Source organism: Phaeoacremonium minimum (assembly GCF_000392275.1).
Source record: "Phaeoacremonium minimum UCRPA7 unplaced genomic scaffold PA7_03_scaffold_604, whole genome shotgun sequence".
Classification (NCBI taxonomy): Eukaryota; Fungi; Ascomycota; class Sordariomycetes; order Togniniales; family Togniniaceae; genus Phaeoacremonium; species Phaeoacremonium minimum.
In genome coordinates, this window is record NW_006921506.1 from 293,346 (window position 1) to 317,561 (window position 24,216).

At 48.6% G+C, this 24,216-nt stretch overlaps 5 protein-coding genes across 5 annotated transcripts; 3 read left to right on the forward strand and 2 right to left on the reverse strand.

Moving 5' to 3' along the window:
- Nucleotides 1-5,394: 5,394 nt before the first annotated feature.
- UCRPA7_8688 (putative flavonol synthase flavanone 3-hydroxylase protein) lies at nt 5,395-6,123 on the forward strand (the record flags this gene model as incomplete). Its single annotated transcript, XM_007921199.1, has 3 exons — nt 5,395-5,580; nt 5,639-6,059; nt 6,119-6,123. 3 exons carry the CDS (start codon nt 5,395-5,397, stop codon nt 6,121-6,123), a joined length of 612 nt encoding a protein of 203 aa, XP_007919390.1.
- A 3,096-nt stretch (nt 6,124-9,219) lies between these two features.
- On the reverse strand, nt 9,220-10,796 carry UCRPA7_8689 (putative cyp51a protein; the record flags this gene model as incomplete). Its single annotated transcript, XM_007921200.1, has 2 exons — nt 9,220-10,554; nt 10,620-10,796. The coding sequence occupies 2 exons, from the start codon at nt 10,794-10,796 to the stop codon at nt 9,220-9,222; spliced, it is 1,512 nt and encodes a 503-aa protein (XP_007919391.1).
- A 2,027-nt stretch (nt 10,797-12,823) lies between these two features.
- Nucleotides 12,824-13,186, reverse strand: UCRPA7_8690 (hypothetical protein; the record flags this gene model as incomplete). Its single annotated transcript, XM_007921201.1, has 1 exon — nt 12,824-13,186. One exon carries the CDS (start codon nt 13,184-13,186, stop codon nt 12,824-12,826), a length of 363 nt encoding a protein of 120 aa, XP_007919392.1.
- Nucleotides 13,187-17,515: 4,329 nt separating this feature from the next.
- UCRPA7_8691 (hypothetical protein) lies at nt 17,516-20,347 on the forward strand (the record flags this gene model as incomplete). The annotated part of the gene is made up of 8 exons (XM_007921202.1): nt 17,516-17,773; nt 17,825-18,155; nt 18,211-18,284; nt 18,336-18,411; nt 18,470-18,516; nt 18,570-18,646; nt 18,703-18,826; nt 18,893-20,347. The coding sequence occupies 8 exons, from the start codon at nt 17,516-17,518 to the stop codon at nt 20,345-20,347; spliced, it is 2,442 nt and encodes an 813-aa protein (XP_007919393.1).
- Nucleotides 20,348-21,716: 1,369 nt separating this feature from the next.
- On the forward strand, nt 21,717-23,333 carry UCRPA7_8692 (putative fad dependent oxidoreductase protein; the record flags this gene model as incomplete). The annotated part of the gene is made up of 1 exon (XM_007921203.1): nt 21,717-23,333. The coding sequence occupies one exon, from the start codon at nt 21,717-21,719 to the stop codon at nt 23,331-23,333; it is 1,617 nt and encodes a 538-aa protein (XP_007919394.1).
- Between the last annotated feature and the right edge of the window lie 883 nt (nt 23,334-24,216).

Here is a 24,216-nt window from a genome sequence, read left to right on the forward strand (position 1 = left end):
GCACCAAGTGGTGTTTTCGTAGTAGGAGTTCTCGTCTTTCGGGCTGTTGATGTCGTTTGTCAGTGTTTTGTTGTAGCTCAGTTCCCAATGACATGTTGAATGAAGTTGATCCTCACACTTCAAGCCGCTTCTTCCACAATTCTTTGTTGAAACCCATGATGGAAAATCGTCGCAGTATGTGTCTTCACCACAGACACTGCTTGCACTTAATGCGATGTTGACGTGAATTCCCTTGGGATGCTGCTCAGGTCTGGTGCTGGAGATTATATGCAACTGTAGACCATGACAGCCCTTTTGGGAGCTTGATCTTGCGTTGCATATATCAATGAGCTTATCTTGGCCAGGGTTGCCTGCAAACAGTTGTCACCAAGCTGATTAACATGCTTGTGGGGCTGATGGCCCTGATAAGTTAAAGTTGGCCGATCACATTTGACCGATCAAAAAGGGGTTGCATCAATAGGAGGGGGGGCGCAAGATACCAGAAAGGTTAGATTATCTTCCTAATGGCCGCCTCCTAACCAACTCTTGCGATATCAAGATCAAGTTGTCCGACAAAGTGTTCTTAGATATCGAGACCGATAACACATTTGGTATTACAGATCGCTTCCAAAGGACTGAATCTATGGATCTAGTTATCTTGGAGACCATTCGACACCAAAAGCTCTTCCGAGGCGGAGTTACTATATCGCGCACTCAAATCTAGCGGGGTTCCTGTACGCCGATCGCAAGTTGTGGCGCTAGAGATCCATCATCTTCCGTCAAGGGGACCCACTGCTACATAGTATGTGTCGGCACAAGTTCCACCTAACAACGGGCAATCAACCCGAAAGCAGAGAGGAGGAGCTTTGGTAGACAATCTGCTGTACCGGCAATAGGCGGGAATGCGAGGCTTCAAAGATGCAGATGTAGTGTCGTTAAAGCTTCTCATCAAGCCTTGCTACATTCTCTTACATTTACCTTCTGTGTAGCCCCTTCAATAGGTCTGAGGAGGCAATAAATTGTAGCCATGACTCAACACACGATACTCGCCTTTCCTTTGAATAATGGAAACTCCATTCCTGCCATAGGCCTTGGCACTTGGCAGGGAAAGCCAGATGAAGTCAGAGAAGCGGTCACATTCGCGCTCCAACACGGTTACAGACACATTGATACGGCTCTCAATTATGGAAATGAGAAAGAAGTCGGTGAGGGTATCCGCGCGTCTGGCATACCCCGTGAGCAAATATGGGTCACTACCAAGCTAGACAACCATTGGCATCACCGCGTACGCGAGGGGTTCGAGCAATCTTTGCATGACCTAGATATTGGTTATATAGACCTGTTTCTTATCCATTTTCCTTGCTCTACTGACCCGAGCGACCGAAGCAAACACCTTCCAGAGTGGGATTTCGTCAAAACATGGTAAGATTCACTTGAGACCTTCTAGGAGCTGATACGTCGGCTGACGGGCGTCATGTTAGGCAAGGCATGCAAAGTCTCATGGACACTGGAAAAGTCAAGAATATTGGTGTTTCAAATTTCCAGATACGCCATCTCGAGCAGCTTCTCAACGATCCGTCTTGTCATATTGTCCCGGCCGTAAACCAGATTGAGGTATGTGATTCGTCATCATGACCAAGTAGCTCACCTAACGTATATAGCTTCATCCAAGTAACCCTTCGTGAGTAGCCTGTCATCCTTGACCTATTCCTTCCAATGCTCGATTCTCATCTCAGCTAGGCCGAAATTATTAGAATACTGCAAGTCTAAGAACATACACTGTACAGCTTATTCATGCCTCGGGGGCACAATTGGATCTCCCATCAACAATTCGGGGCCTTTGCTAGAGGACCCTGCAGTGCTTGAGATTGCAAAATCGAAAGAAAAGACACCTCAACAGATTGTGTATGTGATGGCAAGCTAGGCGTCCGCTTTCCGAGACATCCTGACTGACGTGACTAGGCTTATGTGGGGGTTACAACGCGGCACCAGCATCATTCCAAAGAGCGTGACACCCAGCCGCATCGCGGCGAATTTTGAACTAGATGGATGGGATCTGACAGATAATGAGATGGTTCAACTCAACTCAATCAAAGGACGTTTCAAGGTGGTACAGGATGGATGGATGCCTATAAAGGTTTTCTTTGGAGACGACGAGTAAAAGTGCGAAGTAAAATTTTATGCATACAAGCTAGTCTTAGGCATTTAAAATAAAGTCCATGCAGTATCTCGAGAAATTGGTTTAATGTGCATGCTGAGTATCATCAGTAAGAAGTTGCTCCCAGATAGTAGTGTTATTATTTGACGTGTTATGCAGGTATCTAAATGAGCAGGAGGTCTATCGTTGACCTCAAAAGTCATATTACATAGAATCTTTCGGCTTGAATAAATTCCTTAATCATTTGAGGCCCGAATTTACCACTATTAATTTAACGAGGCGCCGCAACTCTCACGTAACATACTTACTGCTTATCAGATAAGACTGTTCGGCAGCGGTTAGTTCCGGCGGCCTCCTAGAGTCTGCCGAACGGTGGAAAGCGGAGTCGGGGAACTCTTACTTCCACGGCGGCTAACCAGTCCACTCATTGCCATGAGCTAAATCATTCAGGCACGGATAATAACTCGAGTGCAGGGTGCGTGATGGACCCAAATTCCCCTGAGCAGCCGGCATCCAAGAGACGCAAGTTTCGAATCCAGTCCGAGTTCGGTCGGGCTCGCCAATGGAGGAGCCGCAAAAGCCGGCCATGCGATACGTGTCGACGCCGGAAGACAGCCTGCATAATTGACACACAGCCACCTTGTATGACATCCCATTTTCCCGCTCACGATATGAGAAGTCGCTTACGAGCATTCTAAGGTCGATTTTGTAGAGACAAGGGTCTGAATTGCCTGGCAACATCTGATTCACAGGTCCTCAAACCCACTAATGGCGGCGAAAATTTCGTTGATGGAACGGTTATAGTAGCCGATCCGGCCCTGGTCGAGCTTTCAGTGACTCCGAGCGTTACTACTGCCGAAGCACTGATCCCATCTGTCGGTGCTCCCTCGCCTCCTTGGACTATCAACAATGATGATCTTGTTGAAGTTCATGTCAATGTGACTAGTCCGGACGAAGTCGTTGGTGTTCGGTTGGTCAGAAGCCCAAACCATGGACGCAACTCACGATCCAGCGTGCATACCTTGGAGGATGGTGTGAATCTCACGGCTCATTCAATGGGCCTAGCTGGCGAACAGGACACCGAGCTTCTGGCATCTTTTCGGTCTGTTGTCATGAACGAGGTCAATCGAGTTGATGCAGATATAATCCAAGTGTGCTCCGGCGACCTCACTGGCAACCGGCCCCCCGTACATTTTTCCATGCTTCACGACGAGTTTGCGCCACTTGACAATGTGGCCAAGGGGAATGCATCACATAATATCGAGGCAGCAGTTAATGGACATGCAGATATGCTTGTTCGACTGTACTTTCGACATATCCATCCAGTCTATCCGGTGATATCTAAGACGCGCTTTCTACAAGCTTACTCTAAAGATAAACTTACCATTCCGGCATCGCTTCGTGGAGTTATATACGGACTGGCTTCAAATTTCTGGCACCACGACCCGAGTACGTCGCAGAATCTAAGTTTTAACCAACATGAGTTATTTGAAGAAGCATTGTCATCTCTTCAGAGGGAGTTTCACGGACCAAACCTGTGGACGCTGCAAGCGTGCCTCTTGCTCATACATGAGAATCCAGCGGAAAATGCCACCATCGAGACTCCAAGAGTTTGGACTCTGACTTCTCAGGCGGTGGCTTGTGCGCAAATGATCGGATTACATCGAGACCCAACCAGATGGAATATTGCGTCATGGGAAAAGAAATTACGCAAGAAGCTCTGGTGGGCGACATTTGCTGCCGACGTCTGGTCTTCCGTTTGCCATGGCAACCCCCCTCATGTTTATCTCGAAGCTTTTACTACTTCGGACTTGACAATGGATGATCTGGCTTTTGATGAGGCTGTTCCGTTAGAGCTCAGATATCTAGTTGACCTGACCAGTTGCTCCCTAGACGTCTCCGCTAGCGCGCGATTCTTTGAAGGGATAACGGTTACTCGTATAGTGCATAGACTGCTCTTGTCTTCCTAGTACGTACCAGATTTCACACTTCCTCAAGGTCAATCCTGACTTAAATATTCTAGCCTGGATATCACCTATGAGATGTCAATGCAAGATCTGTCATCAAGAGAGACTAGCTTACTAAGTTTGAGGACGGATCTTCATAATTGGCAATCCTTGCTTCCGAGGTGCATTATGATGGACAAAGCCTCATCTGCGGATTCGCGATTAAATAACGGTGGGTTTGAAGCCATTTCACAATAAGACTTACTTGATCTAACTCTGCGTAGCACCTGTGCATCTGGCTTTCTTTGCCGCTGTGGCACTTCTCTTTCGTGCCCTCATGAGTCCCGTTACGAAAGCAGCCAAGAGAGACCCCGACTCTAATTTACGGCGTCACTTCTCAAACGCTGTCAAGGATTTTGGGTCATTCACAGACTTCATGAATGAAATTACACCCGCAAGTTTACATGGATTCTGGGGACTTCGTGAGTTGCTATAATGTGAGCTCCTAAGTTATTGCTGACAACTGACGCCTTTCATAGACGCTAGATCACAACTAATATTGTGTGGCAACTTTCTTATCTATCTCTTTCTTCTAGCCCCGGATCAAAGTCAGGTCCAAGAGACTTTTCAGATCCTTGAGCGATTCCATGAATCGCTCCAACGCCTCAGTGCAGTAGCTGACAAGGTCGCCATTAATCTGCTTCGACCTGTAGCACTCCGGATTGATTCATTCTTTACACAAGCAGCTCAGATTATGCGGACAGGTTCGCCGACAACATCAGTGCCGTCAACGGTCGGATAACTTGAGATAGTGGCGCATTTATTTGATCTGTTATATGACATATCCGCCAGGACCATGGTTATCGCACTTCCCGCTTGCATGACCCGCTTCAGGAAATCATAGCACACTGGATCTTGAAGGGATCTAAGTGGAGAATTGGTCCAGCAATCAGGCAATCATCGGTTAACTTCGACAATTTTAGAGGTTCGCCGATCACGATCGGCCACCTAAGCCAGGGGGACGCTAAGCCTGCCTTGTCTCAGGATGCAGCTGCATTGCAAGCATGCCAGTCTTTAGACGCCTTATCGTCGCCACCACCATCATTCTCGCGGAGTATCGTGCCGCATGATGTGGAAGGCTGTTGTGATTAAGCGACAACACCTGATCCATGTTAAAGATACGTGCATATAGCTTCTTGATTGTTATATATGTCTCGTTACCTTGTGTACCAAGTGAGCTTGTCAACCCTCTGATTATCTCCCAGGCGGGGTATTACATAAAAGTGCTTGCTTGATTTGGACAGTCCAATTATGGCCGTAGGCTCTGAACCTATTCTAAGCATCCCAATTATCGACTTCGGCCCGCTTAGAAATGGTCATCCCGAGGATGCCGCTGCAGTCGGCAAGGCAGTTTATGAAGCCTTCAGGGATGTCGGGTTTGCATATCTGATCAACCACGGCATTCCTCAACAGGTTGTCAACGAAGCATTTCAATGGGTTAGTGTGTCTAGTGCTTTGTCTCGTCGTTCAAGAGAATCTAACTGAAGAACCTTAGAGTGCTAAGTTCTTTGCACTGCCTCAAGCCATCAAAGATAAAGCGCCGCATCCTCCATATGGCTGGTGGCATCGCGGTTACTCAGGGATTGGTCGGGAGAAGGTTGTTCAAATGGTCTTTGACCAAGCGAGCATCGGAGAGCTGCGGAAGATTCCCGACTTCAAGGAGTCGTTCGAGCTAGGAAGAGAAGATGACGAGAAGACAGCCAACATCTGGCTTCCAGAGGATGATCTCCCCGGGTTCCGTCAGTTCTTTAACAAGTTCTATGAACAGGGTTACGCGCTAGAGCTAGAGCTGTTGCGGGCTATTGCCATCGGTATGGGATTTGACGAGAAGTATTTGTGGGAATATCACACCAAGAAAGACAACCAAGTCCGTCTTCTACACTATCCTCCGGTCGAGGAAGAGCTACTGCGAGGCGGTAAGATGGAGCGGATTGCTGCACACACAGATTTTGGGACAATGACGATACTATTTCAGGATGAGGTTGGAGGGTTAGAGGTTGAGGATATTCATGAAACTGGCAAATTTAACCCTGCTCCCTACATCCCAGGTTCGGTAGTAGTCAACATCGGCGATTTCCTTCAACGATGGAGTAATGACGAACTCAAGTCAACTCTGCATCGGGTACGAGCCCCGCCACTTGTTCAGGGCAATGGCGAAGGTGAAGGCAGTGGAAAGGTTACCCGAGCTCGGTATTCCATTCCATATTTCGTTACGGCGGACCGGGAGAAGACCATTGACTGCCTCCCTGGATGCTTTGGGCCAGATCGACCAAAAAAGTATGAGCCGATTAATAGCGGCGACTATATTGCGATGCGTCTCAATGCTACTTATTGATGTATGTAAAGATGAACGCAGTGAACAAAGTAGGCCTTCATCACTTGTAGCGCCCTAGGCAATACGGTTCTTTAATTTATCGTGATGAGGTGAGATTATCTATATGAGTTTGAACTGATAGGGTAGGGTGCCGTTATTTCCTATAGCCCTCCAATCAAGAGCCCTCAAGACGTTCAGAAAGGAATTCTATTGACATCTGCCACCAATTGAGTAACCTCAGACACTTGCCGTATCGAACTAAGAAACTCTTGTCTTTCCTTGTTCTCAAAATGAAGTTCATCATGATAAGCTCCAAAAACAACGATTTCTCGAGCCGCAACGTTCAGGCTGGCTCCATGAATCATGTAAGCGCCATGAGTCTGTTTCACACCCGCTTCAACCTCTTCTAGAAGAGAAGCGATGGCTCCTAGCTTAGTAGCGTCTCTTTGACGTATGAGCAATATCTCTAAGACTTGATGTTGAAGGAGCTCATCTACTCCAATATTTGTTTCGAAGAGCTTCAGTTCGGGGGGACCAGTCGCATATGGTTTCAGATCCACTTTAAATTCAGCAAACCCAGGAGATTCGATGAAATTATAGAAACTTGATGCAGAAGGCCATTCTATAGAAAGCAAGTCAGGGTTAGCAACATATTGATGCGCAGCTTTATCACACACCTAAAACCAGAATTTCTCTAAAGCTCGACGTAACATCCTGCTGATCTTCCAATCTGATGAATCCGCGTAGGCCGCCCAAAACACCTCCATTGCGAAGTTTGGGAAGGAAAGTTGGGAGTACTTTCTGCACTGCTTCTTCGATCACTTTGGCGTCTTTGATTAACTGAGGGAATACGATCTCAATAATAGCCATTGTTCTTGAGTTTAGTCGTACAATGTCAATGTGGTCGTCTGTCCAAAATTATTCTTAACTGTTAATATCCAGTGCTATGTATACAGGAAAAAAAAGCCTTACATGGACAGCACGACAATACAGGAGACTTTTATACCTAAAGGGATCTATAGGCGCCTGCGAAAATGGTGCGAGAGAGTTCTACCTCTGCTTGCACAATACGGCGAAACTCGATACGCCGCCGGCCGAGAGCCGAAGACACCTTGCGGACTTGGCTCCTCTGCGGCTGCGGGGGTTAAGCCTATTGCGGCTTAGACAAACCGGCTCCGTTGGGGCGTAAGAGTCATAATCCGGCACGGCCGGGCGGAGTCCAGGCTTCTTTTTGACAAATGCAAAATACACCTGATCGTCTAAAACGGCCCTACACCGAATCCCGATATCTCAAATTTGTGTGCGCGAGATCATTAACATCGACGCGGCGTCTGCTGATAAGTCTAGCGACCTATTTCAATTATGGCCTCACGCCAAAGGTCCTGCATACAATGCGCGGAAGCCAAGCGCCGCTGCGAACCACAACTCCCACAATGTACACGCTGCATTCGCCGCGGAGTACATTGTCGATATAGAAACCAGCCTCTCGCAGAATCTCATGTGAAGGTGCAGTCCAAGCGCTGCCCACTACAAGTATATGACGCACCGGCAAGTTGGCTTAGGGATGAACCAGGCGACACATCAACAATCATACAGCTAGATACTGAGCTGGTCCCGGGACTCTGGGACCGGCCAATAGTAGAACAGGCTGGATCCTTTATTTCCCCGGAAACCTATCGCTCAGATATTCAGCGCGGTCAGGCTTATCCTACCATCGCTAAATTAGATTCGTGGTCACTGAACACCCTGGTCCGCCAAATAGGGTCGTGGCCGGATGCATTCGTCAACAATCTGGAGACTCCTTTCTTGCATCCTTCCGCCTACGATTCAGATTCACTACCACTGCCGCTTCAAAGTGCATTTAGGTAAGCTACAAATACTTCTTTCCTACGTTCCCTTCATGTCGTACATCATACTATCTTCGAGTGATCAGATATTGAAAAGACCCGTCACATCGCAACGCTTGCTGACCTCAATGCTCTGGTAGCGCGTGTGCTGGCTACATCGCTAAGACACCTATCAACAAGGGTGTGTGCCTTAGTGTTGTCGAAAGAAACGTAAATGGTTTGAAGGAGCGAAACCCTTGCTCCATGCCGGTAGCTTTACATCTTGCATCCTTGCAAGCATTCTTGATCCTACACAGCGTTCAACTTTGGGACGGAGACGTCAAGCAACGAGCACAAGCCGAGTCTCATGCACGCGTCCTCGAAGACTGGGCTTTGCTTTTGCATCTTAGACTTTTGAAGTCTAGAGACAAACTAAGCACCTCCAAAACAACATGGTCTGAATGGATCGTTGCGGAAAGTGCAAGACGTACAATTTTGATGACACTACTGGCGCAGGGTGTTTATGAATCCAGCAAGTACGGCGCCTGCACCTATGTGCCCCTGATGGCAGAGCTTCCATTTACGACTAACGATGGTCCATGGAATGCCAGAGACATGAACGGGTGGATGGAGGAGATAGAAAACCGTGGTACAGAAATAGCGACGTATGTCGGCTTTGCAACTAGATGGAAAACCGTCGGTCGCGGACATTTAGACACATTTGCGAAACTGCTGCTCGTGCCCTGTTTAGGTGTCACATACAGGGATCGTCTCTCCCTATGATCTTGATCTCTTTTGCGTTGTACGAATAAATAATTAGCGATGGCGTTTGGTAGAAACTGCTAAAGAATCTCGACTTATTATTACTAGCATACGCCAATTATATCTATTATCTATATCGTAGAGATATAAGACAGAAGTGTCCTTCGTAGTCTATCACAGTGTTCGTTGACTGGTTTTCGCATCTCGGCGCTCCCATCTTATGGTGCTTGGCTCCTTTGGTCGTGACAGAAGCGATGCGTAATCTGTCTTCGGCACCGTCTGTGTGCCGTCCAGTGTGTAGAAGTGAAAGTTGCGTACTAGAGAGGCGATGATCACAGTGAGATTGAGATACGCAAATTTCTCGCCGACGCAGCGATGGCGACCAGCTCCGAAAGGAAGGTAAGGGCTCTTAGATCCTTTGGAGATGGAGGCATCGTCACCAATATCGACATGGTCAACATATGAGGCTTTGATGGAGGCCCAGCGATGAGGATCCCACTGTTCAGCGTTGTCGAAGTAGTCCTCGCTCATTGCCGTGACCAACGGGGATGCGAGGAGGACCTTGTCTGGCGTGATGATGTATGAAGTATCGGGAACTCGCATAGGTCTCTTGACTTTTCGCATGACAGAGTGAATGGCTGAGTGCATGCGCAAGGTCTCCTTGATGACACTTTGCATCAGAGGAAGTTTTTCCACGTCCGGGTATTGTAGTGGCGCCAGTTCCCCATTACGACCGAGGTATTTTAATTGCTCTTGGTATAGTTGCTCGACAATATCAGGTCGCGACGCCAAATGCACCATGATCCAAGAGCTTGCGGATGCTGAGGTATGCTGTCCCGCCATGAGTAGCGTGATCATGATACATGCAATTTCCGCATCCGGTACAGGTGTTCCATCTTTGTACTCGCAGTTCATAAGGTTCCATATCATATCCGAGCCCTCTATCTCGGCATTTCTGCGACGCCTTTCGATTATATCCATGTAAATATTCTTCATCTTCATGTGCGCTTCGTCTCGCTTCTTGTTGTGAGGTAGGGGTGCCCAAGGCATAAGGAAGTTGATGGGCTGGAAGCCCATGTCGAGGTCGTGATATAACAACGCAAACTCTGCTGAGAGTTTCTGCCGTACTTCTTCTCCTTGTAAGGCCCTCGCGGCCGTAAGGATTGTGATCTCGGACATTGCCTGGCACACATTAATCGTCCCACTTTCTCCTTGAAAGGCAGAAGCAGATCTGATGTAGTCCAGAACCTCGCACTCAATGAGTGGGACGTAACATTCAAAGGATTGTGTAGTGAGTCCGAACTTGACAAACTTTTTCTGCTCCATCAGCTTCGCATTGGGGCAATCATATACAACATCAGCTCCGAACACTGGGGTAGTCAAAGGAGAGTATATTTCCTCCGCATTGAGATCTTGATGTTTTCCGTTTAAGATGAATTCGTTGCCTTCAACTCCAAGGTAACAAGTGATTCGCTTGCCGAGAAGCACAAATGTGAAGATGTCGCCGTGCTGGATGAACAATGATGTTAGCCCAGCCGATCTATCGAATGATTATTGATGATTTCCTGACTCACCTTTTCACGACAGCGTAAGAAGAACTTATAGGGGTCGATTCCGTACTCTATTGCATTGCCCAGGAATGGTAACCAGTGAAATGCCAGCGGTGGTTCGCTTTTCGGCCGTGGAAGGAGCTGGCGAATGACATTGCTGATGACTATGACGAGAACGACCGAAGCGGTCCACGACAGCATTTTAGCAGAGACTTGTGGTGCTTGAAGAGACTCGTCTATTGGAATTGAAGGACTGTAACTACTCATACTTGCAGTGATGGAGCGAACAGAAGAGTAGTCTCGGGAAGTGTACTGAGCCGCAACATCGACTGCATTTATACGGTACCCACGGCCGAAACAAAGGTCCCCATGGAGAATTTTTCCGGTGGTAGACATCTATAGTACACAGTGAACCTGCCTATTGAGCAAGTAGATTAAGAGTGATTACGGTGCTCCGTCTGGCTTTCAAGTACGATGGCCAACTGGTGCTGTCCTTGAGGCTGCCACTTTCGTATTCGTATTCGCACTTTGCTCAGGGGAACACTATCGCCCAGCCGTGACGCAAATGACACCCAGATGTTAAGAATACCGCGGAACCCTTAGTTTACATCTGAATTCCGGGACAAAACCTCAAATAGTGAAGAATTCGTCAAAAAGATCTTGACAAAGCACTACTAACCCTGCAAAAACTATCTTCAGCTCTAGGCATCAAGTAGAAAGGTCAAGAAATTCACTACAACTGATAAAGCCTCTTAGGACCTCAAAATAAACCCGATGCTGCTGTAGAACAAGAAGCAGAATATCGAGCCACTTTCAATCTTGCTGGAAAAAGTCCGACGGACTTTTCTGGGACCGTATTCGGTCTGGATGCGAAGACAGTGGAGTCGCGACCAAAGGAGGCACGGTCACGTATTGGCTCACTATCTAGATTGACGTATACTGGAAGAATGGTTTCAATAACCTGGTCGCTTCATCATACTCTATGAACAGCTGGGCGATGCATCTGACCGAGTCCGTCCGTCCAGGGGCGGTGTTGGAGGCGGCCAAGAGATCGAGACCCTTCCAAAGCAACCATGCATTAACTGAGGTGGAGTGGTATTTGGAGCAAGCAGCCCAAAACTTGGCTGTCGGAAGACTTATGATGAAACTCGTATTCTATCAGCGTTACTCATATTTCACACGTACTATCTCAATGCTCTATCGATCGAGACGAACTTCAAATTACAAGCCTCAGCCGAACCAGTCCTGAACTTCAGTAACTCCATCGGATTCCGGCTCAGCCCATAGATCGTGGTGAGGATTTCCAGGATCACCGCGCCTTGTAATCCCTGAGTGATCATGGTTAGTGCAATTTCCACTGCATAGACTCCACTGGATGAACTCACGGAACGCTATCATATCCTTCAACTGGCCTGCCGTAGCTCCGTCGTAGTACCACGCTGCATTTTTGATTATTTTCGTCTTCTCTTTCCCGTTCCCACCTAGATCAACCACGAGATTATAGTACTTTCGCGTCCCGTACTTTGCGTGTGACTCGGTGTGATCAGATGGGATGAAGTGCGTCTTGAGAATCTCCTCGTTGATGACGCTACGCGGGATCTGAAATACCTATCAGCTAGGACATTCCTTCAGGGATGACGCCAAGCGGCCTCACAAAGGTATTCTCCCCATCGCTTGCACATTGTGTCCAGTTATAATTACCCGTGAGATAGGTCTGGCCCAGCTTGATCGACGATGGACCCATATCGAAAGGTATATAGTGCAAACTGTATCGATAATAAGAGGAATCCGGTATTCGATACAATAATGCTCTTGGAAATATTCAAAGCTCCAAGTGCAATGATCGATAAGAATGTTAAATTTATATGGGCAGTTGAGCTGGCTACCTCTCACCACGAATTTGCCTCCAGAGCAGCCTACCCAAGCGGGTGCCTGATAGTGGTGCTGCGCCACTCCGGGTTTACAAAGGCGTCTATCGCTGATATAGATTCATGAGAATAACGGCACAGTACGTAGCGACCAGAAGAGTTTATAATTATCGAATTTCATGATGCTACGCTGAGAAGAAGCTCAGGTTTGCAAGAGATTTCAGCCATAATCAATTCGAGACTACGTGTTTTCGCTTTTGCCACGGGTTCAACTGTGGATGAATATATGTTTCATTTCTTCCATCGAATACCGGTCCTAACTTCTCCATCACTCGCAATTGATTATTTTCTTTGGCAACTTCAATCGCTATCTTGATCCTTTGCTTTTCCATCATTCCTCTGCTGCGGGGGGTATTTTGCTCGTGCACCGGCCTCGTAACCCCAGCCACCGTAGCCGCCGGCAGCTGCGGCGCCGCCGAGCCCGCTCGCAGGCCCGGTGTCGATCTTGCCGGCAACCTGATTGCCTGCGACGTCCGGCGCGGTCTTGGCCCAGGTGTTCAGCTCGTCCCTTGTCTTGCCCGTGTACTTCTTCATATCCTCGTCCGAGATCTCGTTGTTGCGGCCGCTCTTCGCGTCTTCATAGCGGCGGTAGAGCGACTTCTTGGGCTGCTCGCCAGTGTTGTTGGCACCTTCCTCGCTCACACTAGAGGATTTCGAGCCCATATTGTGTTAAAGGATTGTCTTTAGAGAGGAGATATTGTGTGGATCAGATACTGTTGCTAAATGCCAAGGACGCTGGGCTTGGCTATCAGGTCCGGCTGTGTCTGTCTTATACTCGAAAGCCGACCTGCAGAATTGCCAAAACAATAAGGATGCCGCCCCGGGGTTCGAGTTAGCAATTCTATGGCACGTTCATATGATCAGCTGAGGCAGTGCCCACACACGCTGACGTATCCGGCCAAACCTTCACGATTTGGGCGGATTCGGGTGGCTTTGTCTATGCTAGTGTGAGACAGCAAATCAGAGCCTGGTGTATCGTGCTGTGCCACAGCCACATACCGCCGTTAGTGCTCTACTCTAGGCCCAATGTGCCTTGACAAAAGCCTTGCTCGTGTTCGATGCGCCCTGTGATATTGGACTCTCCTCCTTTATACTTGATCTTAATGGTGGAATATTGAAAATTCTACGAATGTCACTTTCTTGATATTTATGAGCCTCTTGGGAGCTGCTACATGTAAAACCTATCGCCGTCCCACTATTACCGATGCCGATACCGATGGTTTCGGCCTACTCGTTTCGGCCTACTCGAAGGTCCGCCTCTCACCTCCGGGCGAACTACGATCAACGGGGCATCCATCGTTCAGAGGAATCCCGCCCTGACCTCAAAGATTACGGGCTTTTTAGCCGATACATAGATCTTAGGGATGGCTGCGGCCGTTAATATATATGCGAAAGGTGTGATTACCTATTTGCTCCCAACTTAGAGGCTTCGTATTATTGACCGAAAAGGGTTGGGCATCCTTTCTACTAAATTTCGGGCTGGACCTGCAGGTGTTGGGGCTGCCGCACCATAGCCAAGCCGCTGGGAAGCGTGAGAACATAGCCCATGCAATTTGCTTGAAGTCATAAAGCAGGAGGATGTGCAGCTCATTGTTACCGCCAAAGCTATGATCCAGAAATTGACATCAGCTGTGAGTCGCTAGGAGCATAATCGACTGAAGAGTGATATTGAAGGTTATAAAAAAAAGGTAAGAATAGTTCGACGGACGTGTACAGTAATCTAGAAGAATCTGCCCAAGTCAACGGCAACTTTGGCTCCCATTAAGGAGATACCAATGCGTCTGCCAATCACGAGGCCACAACCGGCGACTTGCGCTTCAAAAGATGACTGGTTTATCCCAATGCTTGTGTCCACTCCGATCCCAAACTCAACATCGAACACTGAAGCCTTTGCAACAAACAGATTCAACCCTGCCTCAACGCCCACATATGTCGGTACTGGAATTGGCAAATTGCCGATGTATCCTATTCCAATAGCAGCCTTAGCTTTGAGAACTTCGATATCCAGAGTTTCAATCTTGGACTGGGTCGGGGCTATAGCCTTGAGAAATACAGCGGAAGCCTCTTGGCTCAAGGTCGTGAAAATCTCATCATCAGCATTGATCGTTGTCCCTACTCCAATCCGCCAGAGAGTAACATCATTATCTTGCTGGACCTTATTGACCTTGAGTTGATTGTTTGCTTTAAGCTTTTGAGAGAGCTCCGATGCAGCTTTAGCCAGGGCGTCTTCGCCTTTCACAGCAATCGCCGCTGGAAGCTGAGTAAACCCGACCGTTCCGTTCTTGAATTCGAGATAGTTGGCTAAGTAAATTCTTTCCGTCTTATACTTGCCTACCGAACCGGGCATTTCGATACCAGCACACAGTGTATAGCTGTCTTCGATTTTCATCGTTGATAGTCTTGCTTTCCTCTTGAAGTTGGTACCACCCCACACAAAATGACCGTTTAGGTCGATTCCAAGGACTTTGTTCAAATCAAGGCTTTGTTGTTTCTTCTCTGTCAGTCCGTCAAATACTTTGATGTTGAGGATGGTGTCATCTTCCAATTCAAGACGGAAAGAAAATTTCGAGGGTTCCATGATTTTAGAAAGAACGTGCCAGCTGAGGCTCTCGTGAGACAAATAGGATATGTGATATTGTTTCAATTTTGTTATTTGAATACTGTCGATGCAGTCAAGAGAATCAATGGCTGGCGGACCTTGATCCTTTTATACATGAACCAATACCAGTATCCTTAAAAGAGTAGATCTCGGATCGTGAAGCATCCGGTCGAGGAAGGAAAATTTCAATCACAAATTTCCACAACAGAAACACCAGAGTATGCCTACTCCTCTGGATCAAGATCATTCACATCGTAAGATTATGGCAAGTGTCCTAGAACAGCACGATCCAGACCACTCTCTCAAATCTCGCAATCATATGGTCCCGTGTTTCACCGCAGCTGGATCTTGACACACCAAAGCTAGCTGAGAGTGTTGGTACTAACTCAAAAAGTGTCCATGGTTGCCCAGTTGCAGATCACCCAATAGTTATCCTGTGGCTGGCTCAGTCGTGATTGACTCGGCAATATCCTCGGCGATCATTTCTTTTGAGGTCAGAATGGGCTGTTCGGAGGAACGGGAGCAACGCGTGGAAATTACAGCGCGCGGCATAAATCTGACGTAGGGCGAGAACTGCCTAGAATTATACACACACTGCTCTCACGAAAGCTTATGTCCAGAGAATTTGTCCGACTTGAGTAAGGGATTAGACTGGTATTTCTGTGTACGAAACCCTTGATGGCCAAGGAATACATCAATCCTAAAACGAGATGCGAACAGTGACGATCGAAAGAGAAGAGCAGCGACTACGATATGCTCTCCTAATGCTTGAGCCATTACTAGGCATACAACTGAGCGGAAAATCAAGGTCTGGTGTGGGTTCTTTCTCTGACTGCTACGCCGCTGACATATATCGTGTGCCGCGGCGCCATCAAAAGGGGTTTGTAGCTGGCCGAGGATGTCGATCTAGAGCGGTCATCGACAATCGCCAGACACAAACTTTCCCGCAGCCCTCCCGGACTTGCCGAGACCTTTCCGGGATACAATCAGACATTTCGGTGTTGAGTATTGTCGGAATCACAGCGGGCCAGCCTTCTGGCGAGCTGATTCGGAGGATTGAATTACTTTTGAGCTGTATCTGTCCCGCGCTACAGCAATAGACTTCCACAAGATCTCCCTTATTTGTCTCTTCTATATGGACAAACTCCCGTCACAGCTGATGTCGATGCAAGTTGTTGCCTAGCTTGCTGCTACCAAAAGAGAGCTCATCCGAATGGGTGGCTGGCTGAGCTTGAGATAGTGAGTTGCACCTGAACCAGCCGGATAACCCAATCCGGCCAAGAAACTTGAGATTTGCATTTCGAGGAAGAAATTGTCTCGGATTCCAAACCGGTCAACCCAGTGGGGATATCGATAATCAATTTGAACATGAATGGGGCGTTCCCGTCGATAATTGCTGCTTGTAGTGTCCTGCTGGAACTTCCCAAACAATCTCATATAGCCGGATCAGCTTTCAAAATATCTCCCATATCACCGCTGCGCAAAATTATATGTTACAAAATCCTAAAAGATACAATCCATGAGATGGTTTCAACATTGGGTATCCTGTAGCCCTTATTTGGAATGTTGAGTTATGATAAAAAAAACTATACTAGTCCTCATATGTAACTTCCGATGGACTTATTGCGACACCTAGGCCTGTTAAGAATGCATGATCACTTAGATCGCCACTGCCGTGGCGCTCATTTTCACGTCATTCTAAGTCTCATTTGTCAGATGTGCTCCGAAGTGCTAAATGAGGGTGGCTTCTCAGTGGTCGTACATCTTGCTGTATAGTATCAAGGGAGCGTTTACTCTTCGGGCAGACAGTCTGCCACTAAATCTAGACCTATGGCAATATTTTGCTGCCATACTACGCTGCAGCTCATCACCTGTCTAGCATTTTTAGCTGCTCCTGTCCAGCCAGCCACATCCCCTCTATCAACACTTTAAGAAGAGCAACGCCACTATTAAGGAAAGATATGATCCGCCTTGATGTCTCTCAGTGGACCGACTATAATGGCTGTCAGAAGCCGCTGTCTCAACTCAGGTCATTTTCCTCGCACTAGTCTCATAGTTATTGCCCATGGTTGATAGAAAAGACGCACTATTTGGCGATTGAAGCCATCCAGAGTTAGCTACAACCATTTTTAGCCAGAAACCTCAATCATGCATGGCTGGTCCCCGGGAGTGCCGTCCAAAATCGTGTTAGCACTAGGTTTTAAGTGAGAGCTCAAGGGGCCGTGATGTGTCACACGATATAAAAGGAATCGACTCTTCCCTGACATTCAGAAATATTCAGCCATGACAATAGTGGTGTTGTGGTATATCTGAGTCCCATCAGTCATTCTCATATTCTGAAGTACTTCATTATACACAAGTTTAGGCTTTATCCTTCAATCTGATCAGTCATCATGTCGGGAGATGCGGGTGACAAGAGCACGGAGATGCTTGGGCGCATCAACCAGCAGCTCCGTCAGGCTCTGCTGGGTTGCTTTCCAACTGCCTACGAGCAGTATGTCACTCTCCAATTGCCTGGTACTATCATTGATACCAGGCTGGGTGGCTCCTATTTGCCTAAAGGAGAGCGAGCGACGGCTGACATCCGCAATATGATTCAATGCAACGAAGCCATGCTGGTTGATTCCATGGTACCACTAGATAAGATCATGGTACGTAGGCCTGTATCCTTGTTTTGAAAACGTACATTGACCACAATTCAGCTTGGACCTACCGGAAAAAGCGTAACGAGGAGTTACATGACCGCTCTGGACATGCTTGTTCCTCGAAAGACAGAGATTGGCTCGATGGATATCGACTCAGAACTTAGTGGGGATAGCACGAGCAGATACTCTCAAGCCATGAAGTTCTTGCGGTCGAAAGAAACAATTCTTACGCCGAAGTCTGAGATTGTAGGCTCTCGTCTAAGGGGTGCAAAAGACAAAATGGAGGCTCAAGGCATCTCGGGTACGGTCGTCGATCGATACGTTGAGAAGCAGATAGCATGGTCTGAGGCTCGCGGTAAATGGGATGCAGTCCGAGTCGAAGCCCAAGGTGAGAGGTCTACCCTGTAAATTGAAGATTCGCTATCTAATGTCACGCGATTCAGAGGCACGGGAGTCAAATGATGAAAATCTACAGAGCGCTGCTCTGTTCACTGCGAGACAGAAGGATCTCAAAAGAGTAAGTCTACAGTGAAGAGCAAAGCAAAAGGGTCCGCTAACGATTGTAAAGACCCAGGGTGAACTTCATGCACGTTGGATGGACTGGGTGGTGAACGGAGACAAATTTCGTGTTGAGTACTGTTTCTGTGCGTCCAAGCCCTGCTTCCTTTCCAAAGGTGTCCAGTTCTTACTAAGATTCTCCAGCCGTTGTCGACCGGGACTCTATTATGGCAAGGATTGAGAGAGGCAGAGTAGGTCCTATTAATACCATATTCCTTCCGGTAATATTTCTAACACACTTCAGGAAGCTACACGGGACTCTTTGTTGACCAGTATTGACGGAACTGAATGGGCTCAAGTTACATTGGAACCCCGAAACTGGTATGTTGAAAATCACCGACCTAGATGCCAGAATTTGGTAGAGACTTATCCTGTAGGGCTCATATTTGCCGAGCAAAAGCAATTGACTGGAAGACTCGCAATCCAACTAATCCTGCCCATCTTCAATTACGCCTTGAGAGTCTGAAACGCATGAAACAGGCATACGAAGTTTACCAGGAAGTGAGTGATACATCTTTGATTGTTGCTTGTTTGACTTGTTTACCGCATGCTAATCAGAGCTTGTAGAATCTGAAAGTCCGCGGTACACCGAGGGAGCCCAAAACCACTTGGGACGCAATCAGCGCACAGTATAAGGGGTTGACGGACGAAAAGGCCCGCCGTCGGATTGAACCGTTGTATAACGCTATGTCAAAAGTCAATCAGGCTCAGGAGGATTTTACGCAGAAAGAAACAGACAATCAAACTGCCAACGCTGGCACGGATAAGACGCTACAGGACACGACCCTGAAGGCGTTGAACGCCGCGAGAGAGACCTTGAGGAATGCCAAGGATGCTGCGGCTCGAGAAGAAGATGCAGCGGGAGTGAAGGCGGAGCAAGAAGATGAGCGTAGGACGGCGCTCAATGACTTTTACTCTTGCGAACAGGATTTGCGCAATGCAACAGAAGAAGCGGAAAAGGATCCAAAGGATTCTGCGAAGCAACAGGCAGTAGCAACAGCTCGGAATAAACTCGATGTGGCCAAGACCAGGTGGAAGAGAGCCGACGAAGCACTTCAGGCACTTGGGACGAAGGAGTCCGTGTCTAAACTCGAAGTCGATGGAATCAGAACCATGGAAAATACTGCCAAAGGGCAGATCACTTCCATCAACAGCGAGATAAGCGAACTTCAAATGAGTCTAGGAGCTACGGGTGCCGGGCTCGCTAATGCGCCAAACGTGATCACGGGCGTCTCCAAGGAGAACGCTCTCACCTACGCAAATGATGATGCCTCCATGAAACCTGGCGCCGCCACCGCGGCCCTCGGAGAAGAGAGCGCTGACGTGTGGACAAAAGTCGCGTTTTCTGTAGGGACCTCATCCGACAGCTCGTCGACTAGAGAGTCCAACGTTTCAGCCTCCGCCAATATTTCAGTCGGTCACTGGTGGGCTAAAGTGCAGGCGAGCACAAGTTTCTCGAGCTCTAGCAAGACAGTTTCAAGTCAGATGTCGTCATGCAGGGTGGATGGCTCATTCTCGGCTATGGTGGTCAACATCAAGCGTCCCTGGCTTCACAGCGAGCTTTTTCAAGACTTTGACATCGATATACCAGCCGGTACAAAGCTTAGCCCAGGTGCGCAGCAGATTAAGGAATGGGTTGACAAGGGCGACCGGGGGAATGGGGCAAATAAGCGCACTGAATACGGCAAGTTTCCTGCTTATCCGACCGCCTTCATCGTTGCGGCCGACACGGTTCTTGAGTTCAAGAGCACCCAGAAGAATAGCGAGGAGATGATGAAGGCTCTCTCAACCGACAGTTCTATCCAAGCCAGCTATGGTCCGTGGGGTTTGAAATGTGGTGCCTCGGCCAAAACAAACAGCCAGGAGTCAGCGCAAAATATGGAAGTTAAGGATGGCAGCCTTCGAATTTGCTTCCAGGCGCCCCAGATCATTGGTTGGGTGTCAGAGATCCTGCCCGAGTTGCCGCGTGGTGGTGAGCTAGGTGGTTTGACTGCACCTCCCAATAAGGCTTTCAGAGCATAAGTCCGAGTTTCTGGGATGCCCAAGAGAACGCCGCACTGTCTTTGCATTTGGTCAACGTTATTCCTTGTTGGTTATTTCACGCTTTTCCTTTAGCTCCGAAGATCGTCAGCAAAGAAGTCTCATTCTAAATAATCTACAAGACAGCTTCCTTGATCTTAGCCCCGTCAATGTCAACAAATCTATATAGGATTTCTGAGTATGAGATGAAACTAGTCTAGCTACCAATTCTTTATACGGCTTCTATGAGATTGATCGGTACTAATCTATGGTATAACAGCGTGGCTTGCCTGACTCGGCGCCCTACCTGGACCTAGACACGGAGATGGACCTGGGCAAGCCAGCCCCGGACCCCGGATTTCTTGGCGTCAGCACAGACCACACCTAAATCATGGTGGGAGCTTGGCTGTAATGACGCGTTGAAGACGCGATTGTCTTTATTTAATTCTGCACGCGCATCGATGGAGAGATAGACATAATCATTAAATCTTGAACATTGGTGATTGGTCTCAAATAGAGTTCGTGTATACCCAAGAACGGCCAATCTCTAGTTGATTTACGGCCATGTAGCCCAAGATACAAAAAGTGGCTCGAAACAGGTGTGACTACCAGCAAGAGCAAGCGCGGTCTCTTATTATATGAGAGCGCGCTTGTTACGTTTCTCTAAACAGAGATTGCGTCTTAAGAACGATGGATACTTTTTCTCATTCTCCACTGCCTCCCTTCGTGCATAGCGGCCGCAGACCGACATGTTGACAAATGTACAATTGCAGTTTTGCGAGGTAAGGGTTGAAAGGCGTACCATGATTGGCCCGGAGTGTATGGCCCGGAGCGGCGCCTCTTTGAGTGTGTCAAGTGTGTCAGTCCTGCAACCCCGCGGCCTGAAGTGCGGTGATGAGATAATGACGGCTGCCGATGTAAAACAGCCCGTTTGAAGCTACGAGTCTCACAGTTGACGGTGTACCCAGGTCGGCTGGCAGGCTGGCAGGGTCTGTACCTGCAGGAAGCCACTGTCCAAGCTGCCAATTGAGAGCCTGTAGATTGTCATCATCATCGATGATGACGCTGCCGTTTGAATATGCGACTTCCTCATTCGACGCGGCGAAGAAAACGGAAAGAGCACCCTACACCTGGAGCTCGTCCTGCACCACGAGCTTCATAAGGAATGCAAACACTCACCTGCCTCATCAAGCGGGATAATCCATCACTGTGCCACTTTCATTCGCCCTGACGTGACCTGACACAACTTGAGAAGACACTCCGAGGCATGCTTTTGTCTTCATCGTCGTTGTCGCCCAAGCCGTCCATTCCCTTTGGTCTGCTCAGAATCACCACTTTCGCCGTCCGCCTCAACTTCACCTCAGCCGCCAAAATGTCTTCAGTCACAAAGCCTCACCAGTTCATGCAGACCTCGGGCAACACCGATGCCGTCTGGGTGCATAAGGACAAGTATGCCAACCGGCCCAAATTCCAGGCACTCAAGACGAGCATGAGAACGGATGTCTGCGTTATCGGCTCGGGAATTTCTGGCATCTCCGTCGCCTACGAGCTGGTCAAGCGCGGCAAGGACGTCGTCATACTCGAGGCCCGCGACGCCATTTCTGGCGAGACGGGCAGGACCAGTGGCCACCTGTCCAACGCACTCGACGATCATTACATCCACATCAAGGAGAAGCATGGCCTGGAGGGCGCAAAGGCGGCTGCTGAGAGCCACACCTGGGCGCTGAACCATGTCGGGGATGTTGCTAAGGAACTGGGTATCGAGTGCGAGTACCGACAGGTTCCTGGATACGAAATCTCCCAGTTCCCACGAGGCGACGAGAAGCACGCGGATGATGTCAGCGAAATCAAGGAGGAAGCGCAACTAGCCAATGAGCTTGGCCTTGATGTCGAGTATCGCGATGGGCTGACAATCAAAGGCTGGGACGGGAAGATCGATCAGCGTGACGGAGCCATCTTCCATCACCAAGCAGCCTTCCATCCCACGCTGTACCTCGTCGGTATCCTTGGATGGCTTCAACAGCAGCCCAACTTTCATTGTCACACTCAGACCCGAGTGATGTCTCGCGAGGAGAAAGGAACCGAGATCCTGGGCCTCGGCCAGAAACATGTCCAAGTCGAGACCGAGGAGGGACACGTCGTTGATTGCGATTACGCCGTTGATGCGGCATGCATTCCGCTGCAGAAGCTCAGTCTGATCACCGAGATGGAGTACATGCGAACGTACGCCATTGCAATTCGGGTGCCTAAAGGCTCAGTCGAGGACTGCTTCATCTATGATTCTGCCGAGGCATATAAGTACGCTCGCCTAACGGCGTGCGACGACAAAGATGACTACATGATCGTGGGCGGCTGCGATCATAAGGTTGGCCAGGAAAGCCCAGCGGGACGTTTCGAAGAACTGGAGGCGTGGGTTCGAGAGCGCTTCACCCAGGCTGGATCAGCGGACTACAAGTGGAGCGGCCAGGTCAACGAGCCGGTTGACTACGTGGGCTTCATCGGCAAGAATCAAGGCAACGATCGTATCTACGTCGTCACCGGCGATTCGGGCAACGGGTTGACTCACGGTGTCATTGCGGGACGCCTGATTGCCGACGAGATCGAGGGCATCGAAAACCCTTGGGCGAAGCTCTACAACCCGAGCCGAGTCGCTTCCATCGCCAAGTCGGCCATATCTATGATCCAGCACGACCTACAGGTCAATACGCAGTACAAGCGCTTCCTCGAATCTGATCTCACGGACATTGAGGATTTGGTTCCTGGCACAGGAGGCGTGCTGAACCCGACGCTTTCCAAGCCGATTGCTGTCTACAAGGATGAAAACGGAGAGGTGACAAAGATGACTGCCTTGTGTCCGCATCTGAAGGGTGTGGTCTGTTGGAATCCTGCTGAGAAGTCGTTTGACTGCCCTGTCCATGGCAGTAGATTCTCTGCCAAGGGCGTATGTGTTATGGGTCCGGCAAAGGCAAATTTGAGTGCTGTAGAGTGATGGCCCAGGGCTGTAAAAAGAGCTGGTGCTTCACTGCTCCAATAAGACAGTTTCGTCTCACCCCCAGAGATGATCATTTGATTAGTGCTCCCAAGAAAGTCTGAAACAAGTAGCTGTGCCGCTTTTAGCGCATCACACCTGTAAATGAATGTGGTTTGCCGACAGCTGACGCCGCACCAATCAGTTCCATTAACTTCGTTTAGACATGCATTCTTGAGCCTCAAACCGGCAATATTTCGGAGACATGGACACTCTAGAATTGGTCGAGAAGATTCGCCAGGGCCTTCTTTGTCCAAACTGCCTCTCTTTAATCAATCCCGATGTAGGGCGGTCTAGGATTGATTCCGCCCCATGCAGCGAGTTTCCGCCTGACGACTTCACCGCCTGGCCGGATTCGCAAGTGTCTATCCAGGCGTTGCGTGAGTCAGCGCTCAATAAATGCCAAACCTGTGTCCAGTTGAATACTTTTATCAATAAATACAATGATAAAGACCAGCTAGTTGTCGAACGGGCGAGTGTACAATGGGGGAATATTGCATCGGGCACTTGGTTCATCAACCGTCCATTCTCGCCATTTACGCATGGAGAGATATATGAAATATTTTCTGAAGATGAACAGTCAGGTAATTTCATAGCTTCTCAGCTACTGTAACACCGACCAAGCTAACATTGCTCCAGACCATCCAATCGCAAAAATTGCCAGACGTCCGTCAGGAGATACGTCTTCCATTGCCGCACTAAACCATATCAAGTCTTGGATATCAGATTGCGTTGGTGCTCACAAGGCATGTCCCGGCTCGGATACAACGCCACCATTGCCGACGCGCGTTATACAGATTGACGGAAACCACACCAATCCTCATGTCAGGCTCATCGAGACGTC